General features: G+C 31.6%; 1 protein-coding gene across 6 annotated transcripts in view; it reads left to right on the top strand.

Annotated features, from left to right (window-relative positions):
• Positions 1 to 6,000, top strand: part of LOC118746884 (phosphatidylinositol 4-kinase beta) — a 238,282-nt gene that overhangs the window by 215,209 nt on the left and 17,073 nt on the right. The window contains exon 1 of one of the 6 annotated variants that reach the window (XM_036480851.1): positions 5,061 to 5,173. The exons of 2 other annotated variants lie outside the window; for them this stretch is intronic. Coding sequence is in view for 1 of the 4 variants with exons in the window: in XM_036480850.1 (XP_036336743.1) it covers positions 5,278 to 5,279 (2 nt within the window). In the remaining 3 variants the exon portion in view is untranslated. 3 more of the 6 variants (XM_036480850.1, XM_036480854.1, XM_036480853.1) reach the window with 3 other exon arrangements.

Below are 6,000 nucleotides of genomic sequence, written 5' to 3'. Positions count from 1 at the left end.
AAAAAAAAAAACAAGGTAAAATCATTTCCTCTACTTATGCTATCTGCACAACTCCGGAATGCAGTAATTGCTTTTGGCGGTAATGGCGGAGTAAACTAACTATATGTACGCGCACATTAGGGTGGTTCAAAAATAAATAGGAAAATTAAATTTTTGGAATTAGGGATCGCCGTATATATATATTTTTTTGAAATCAGTAAATATTTAACAGTGCCGCCGCACATGAGGAAAATAAATAGTTTTGTAGAATTGCTATAAAATCGTCCAAAATAAATATTTTTTGATCAAATAAGAATATTTCCCTTCAGAAATCTTCCAAAAATAAGCTTTTAAATTTTAACTGGCTATTTTTGTATAAAGAGCCTGGTGTGTTTTTTTCTTGTTTTGTTGGAACCAGCTTGAAAGAACATATTTTTGTGAATAACAGATAATATTATCGGGTATGAAATAGAAGTTAAAAAAAAATATTTAATTTATGCATAACAGTTACAGCTTTACTTTAAAATGATATTATGATTTTCATTTAAAATATAATTCAGTCTAATTAAACAGAAACCCCATTAATAAAGCTTTCAAAGCCTGCATAAATTTCACAAAAATTAAACACACTTCGAAAATTTTTCATCAAAATTTCAACTTTTTTAGAAAATTTTCGGATACGCAGTTTTGTCTGATAAAATATAAATAATAGCTAGTAGCATTTTGTTTATTTTAATTTTATTCTGTTTAAAAAGTTCAAAATTTTGATGACAATTCTTTGAAGCTTGATTCGTTTTTGTGATATTTATGCACACTTTGAAAGTCTTATTTATGGGGTTTCTCTTTCTTATACATAGATAGATAGAATAAGCACAAGTTGCAGACAATATCTATAATATTGAATTTTGGCTACTATACGTGTGTTCATAAGCAAGTACGACGGAAATGCTACCAAAAATGTAAAACAGTATGAGTGAGTTTGTTTCTTGGTTGGTAGCAGTATCTTTGTTTTTTATTTTTATTTTTTTTTTTTGACAAAAAATGCACCTCACAGTGTTAATTGTCATGTAAACAATTCTTAATTTAATCTAAATTTTACTTTTTTTTTTTGTCACACATTTTCTTTTATAGGAAACTTTTCTGCACTTATTACTATATTTCATTGGCGCCGTCACAGCAAATACTTACAAGTACATTTATTCGTTTTTGTTTTGTTTTTATTTTGGTTTTATTTTCTATTGCCTATGTACATACTCGTTACTACAAGTTTGTTTTTTTTTTTTTTATCTTTTTTCGTTTCTTTTCGTTCAATTGACACGAGCGCAAAATCGATGTTTTGCTTTATTTTCTTGCACTCAAATAATGGTGGGTTTGTTGAATATCTACAACTTGAAAGAAGAAAGAAAGAAAAAATCAACGTTTGCAATTTCCACAACAGAACGCTCTCCATACGTGAAGAGCGAGACAATGTTTGGTGCATTTCGGGAGAGCTTGCTTTGTTGACTCTCACTTTAGTACTCACTAACCTCTTTTCTAATATGCTAGTACTAAATTAGTATATGTATATGTATGTATGTCAGCGAGTGTGTGAGTTTTTTGTTCAATGTTAAATTGGTAAGACAGACAATTTTAAAAATTTAAACAAAAATCAAATTAATAAAAAATAAAACAAAATTAAACAAACTGAAGCCGACTTTTTTATTCGATCTGGCATCTTCAGTTCGAAAAAGCGTGGTGAACACCTGTCGTCATCACTCCTTCTAAAATGCCTTCCTTTGTGTCATTGTTGAAAACCCCGTTTATATTCGGGAACACACCCAACGCGAATTTTTCATTCACCAGAGCTTCCTCTATTCATCCTGGCAAATCGACATATGCTTAGTTGTTACGAATCCGGCAGAGGCGCAGTTTTGCCATTTGTCACAAAACCGATGTAGCCAACCTTTACTACTGAACAGTGGCACATGTCTAACATTTATCGTGAATATTGGCTTAAGTCAAAAACTCTCGATAGGTTCGTGATGGCTTTATGGGAAATAACGACACTTTTCGTTTCGTTTCGTAAATTACAAAACACAAAACCTTTAATTGGCTATACTTTAATATGTGAAATTTGTAGTTGTGTCGTTATTGCAGAGGACCATCGATATACATATAAATCGGGAGAATATGCTCATGTTTGCTGGCAGAAGCAGTGTTTCATTTAAAGTTACTACATGGGAATTCAAAATATCTCTGACTATATGAACTACCTTCGTATCTGTGTATGTATGTAAATATGTACATATTTTCAAGCTCGTAATAAAAAATTGCAAGTATAGTTAATGATGAGTACTTGCATAACTTAAAAGTTGTAAACAAAAGTAATGAAATTGGTGTAAAAATGATAAAACTTGTCACGTTAAGCACGCTCTATTCTGCTTCTTCTTCTATTATACTATCTACATTTGTAACGCTTGTTCGCTAACTTACATACATACGTATGTGACGAACATAATAGTTCGAGTTCATATAATCACTAGTAAATGTTTACATATACTATATGCACAGTGGTTCCAAAAAATTTATAATCAAATGACATAATTTTGTTCGGAAAATTTGTCATTTTAACTTTTTAACAGCCCGATAAATTTTAAAATTGATTGGTGAAACCGGACATTTGATTTATTAATTAAAAGCAGAATATATTGAATAAATTTTATTTTAGCACACTGTTTCAAAAAAAGGTGTAAGTATTTATGTATGAATGTACATTGCCGGAACAAAGTATTGGTACAGCAAATTTTTCACAATATATGCCACAATTTGTATTCTTATATTTTTCCGCCAATTTTGCATAGAACTATGGTTCATTCTACAACAAAAAAAAACAAAAAAATATGATTCCTAAACTTTGTGCAAAACTCGCGAAAATTCAGCAAATTTTCATGCAAATTTTAAACTTTTCAATCCAATTTTTTAGTATTTTTTGAGTATGCAGTTTTGCAGCCCATTAAATTCTAGTAAAAAATGTAAGTTCGGAGTTATTCAAAAACCGCATTGATTTTTGAGATTTTTTTTTTTTTGTTGAAGCTGTTTTGCATTTTTTCCATAATATTATAAAGAATTTTCGAAAAAAAAAATTTTGTATGGAAGAGACTGCATGAAAAAAAAATGGTCAAAAATCAACGGTAATTCCTAGCTACTTATAACTTGTACTTTATTATAATAAAAATTATTGGGCTAGAAATCTGCATACTCAAAAAAAAACTGATTAAAAAATTTAAAATTTGCTGAATTTTCGCGAGTTTTGCACAAATTTTGGAATTATATTTTTATGTTTTTTGTAGTAGAATGAACCATAGTTATATACAAAATTGGTGGAAAAATATTAGAATAAAAATTGTTGCATATATTGTGAAAAATTGTTGTGCCAATACTTTGTTCCGGCAGTGTACGTACTTATATACGCTCGTCAATCTAGCCATTCCGTTCACCACCCCATCTATCCCTTGTCAATCTTCCATCATCTTCTGCTGACGTGCGAATAGACCAATTGAAGTCAATTCAGTTCAAGATACATATGTATTTTGTTGATTTGACTGAATAAAAAATTTTTACTTAACTTACTTTTTATTATGTCTCTTATTTACTGTGTTTATTGTTTTCTTTCTTTACTTCAACTTGCACATTTTGAGTTGTATTTATTTGTTTTTTTTTGTGCTCGTAGTTTTCCTCATTTCAATTGCTCCAACTGTTTGCACCTAAGTACTCGTATATGCCCGCTCTTGCACCCTTTGAGTCACCTAAGCGCCACTTCGCAACGTTTTTAGTACACTTGTTTGTTCGTAGGCATTCGTGAGCGTAAAAGCCCCACATCTGCGCTCATGCAGACCCACTGCGCTCCGTCGCGTATACATAACATGCAGTGTTGCCATTTTGGTGCTTTTGGAGCTAGATTTAGCTCTTTATTTTTCTATTTAGCTCCGAGAATTGGACTTTAGCTCATAACTCTTTTTTTTAAGCTCTTTTTTAAATTATCTAGCACCTTTTGTGCTCCAGAAAGTTTTAGTTGTATTTGGTAATGTGTTAAAATTAAAAATCTGTAATCTCATTGTACTAGTGTTGACTAGAATTTATTTTACTGTGCTGATCTCAGGCTATTCTCGATACCTTCATGTAATTCTATTTCGAGTAATGCTTAGAAACGTTCCATTCCTAATGCAAATGGCACGCAGGCACATGGAAATTGGGCAAGTAAGTCGATTAGTTTCTACAGCGTACGCGGGAGCATACAAACTATGCCGGGCCGTAATTCGAGCTCCGATAAGCTCAGACGGTGTTTTCTCTTTCAGGCGACCACGGTAGAAAAAATGCAGTGGAAAAACATACACTTGTATCTACAGGAAAATACTGACTCCACCATAAACTGTTGGATATATGTAAGTAAATGAATTCAAAGATTATCTAGAAGAAAATCCTTTTTCTGAAAGCACGAATTTTGTTTTTACCCTACAAATTTTACCTTAAGGAGCGAAGGAAATAAAACCGTTCAGAATAATTTTGCGAAAAGATTATTCGTAACCCGAGGTTTTATGGTCAATTCAAATATTTGAAACTGCAGATTTTAACAGTTTGTAAAGTATTTTTAGTTCATTGTCTAATTTATATAAGTACATATATGCATACATATAAGTGTTATAAGGGCCGTAGCAATGAACTAGAAATACATATATGCACCTTAATGTGGTTTTAAAAGTTTTTTTCAGCACTTAAATTTATAAAATTCGTTGTGTTTATTGAAAATGCGGAAAATTTAAAAAAAATTTACCTCAATGCTCAATTTAAAAAAAAAATGTAGCTCTTCATTTGAGCAAATATTAGTATTGTTCAGCTCCTTTTTTCCGACCGTTTTAGCTCCAAACGAAATGTTTCTCTGGCAACACTGATAACATGCTATGCGGGCGCACTTGTTGTTGGCGATGTTTGTTACTTCTGCTCTTAGTCTCATATTGCTTTGTACCGCCCGCCGCCAATCACTCTGGCGCCGTATTCAGTTAGTCACCAAACGTGGAACCTCGAAGTTTGTATTTTGAAGTAAAAGGCCGAACAATCGACACACGAGAAAAAAAAAAAAATAAAATAAAATAAAAAAAAAAACCAAAAATCATCATATCGAGCGAAAGTACTTTTGGAGCAAGTGCTGTTTTTTAGTGTAATTAAATTAAGGAAAAACACCAATAACGATTTATTTTAAGATTATTAATCATGCAAGTGTGAAAAAAGCGTGCGGCTGACATAAAAAAAAAACATGTGTACATGTGAGTGTATAGCAAATCAGCTGACTTTTTCGCTGCTCGTTTCGACTAGTGAAACTGTGTAGTATTTATGGTTGGTTTTTTTCTTTTTTTATTATTCAATTTGGCCATCAACTTGTTTGATGCGTGGCTGAAAATTGATTTCTCATTACATTCGTATCGTTTTACTACTTGCTTTTGCAATTGCTGATGACGACAGCATGAAAATGGCCAGAATTTTGGCGTAATGATATGTGTGTAAATAAATTTCAATATGGATTTTCTTTCCACAATCTCGCCTGCCATATTGCGCATCAGTTGCATTGGAAAAGTGCGAAAATAAACTAAAAAGCAAAATAAAAGTGAAGTCTTGTAGAAACAGTAGAAACAACAAGTAAAAGCAGTTAACTATAGCAACGATTAGCTGAGAAAACTTGTATTAATTTTAATCATTTCTAGCACAAACATATTGCAGTTGTGCTGAATACCAAAAAACAACAAAACCAATAGGCAATAGGTATGACAGTGTTTGAAGAAAGAAAACGAAAAGAGTGCAATTGACTTTTGTGACCCACAAACAGGTTAGAAATATGTACCTATTTTATTTTATTTTCGAAAATATCTAAGCTAAAAAAATTCGTGCAAACTGCAATTTTAATAGTAAATCTGTGCGCTTTAGTAAAGCGTGTTATTGATTTTTAAAGGCACCATGTTTTTTTGCTGTCTTAGGTTGGCATTTGTACAT

The sequence above is a fragment of the Rhagoletis pomonella genome, unplaced genomic scaffold, assembly GCF_013731165.1.
Source record: "Rhagoletis pomonella isolate Grant_MI unplaced genomic scaffold, Rhpom_1.0 Rhpom_scaffold_00011, whole genome shotgun sequence".
Lineage (NCBI taxonomy): Eukaryota > Metazoa > Arthropoda > Insecta > Diptera > Tephritidae > Rhagoletis > Rhagoletis pomonella.
Note: the sequence above shows the minus strand (reverse complement) of the source record. Positions and strands in the feature narration are given on the sequence as shown.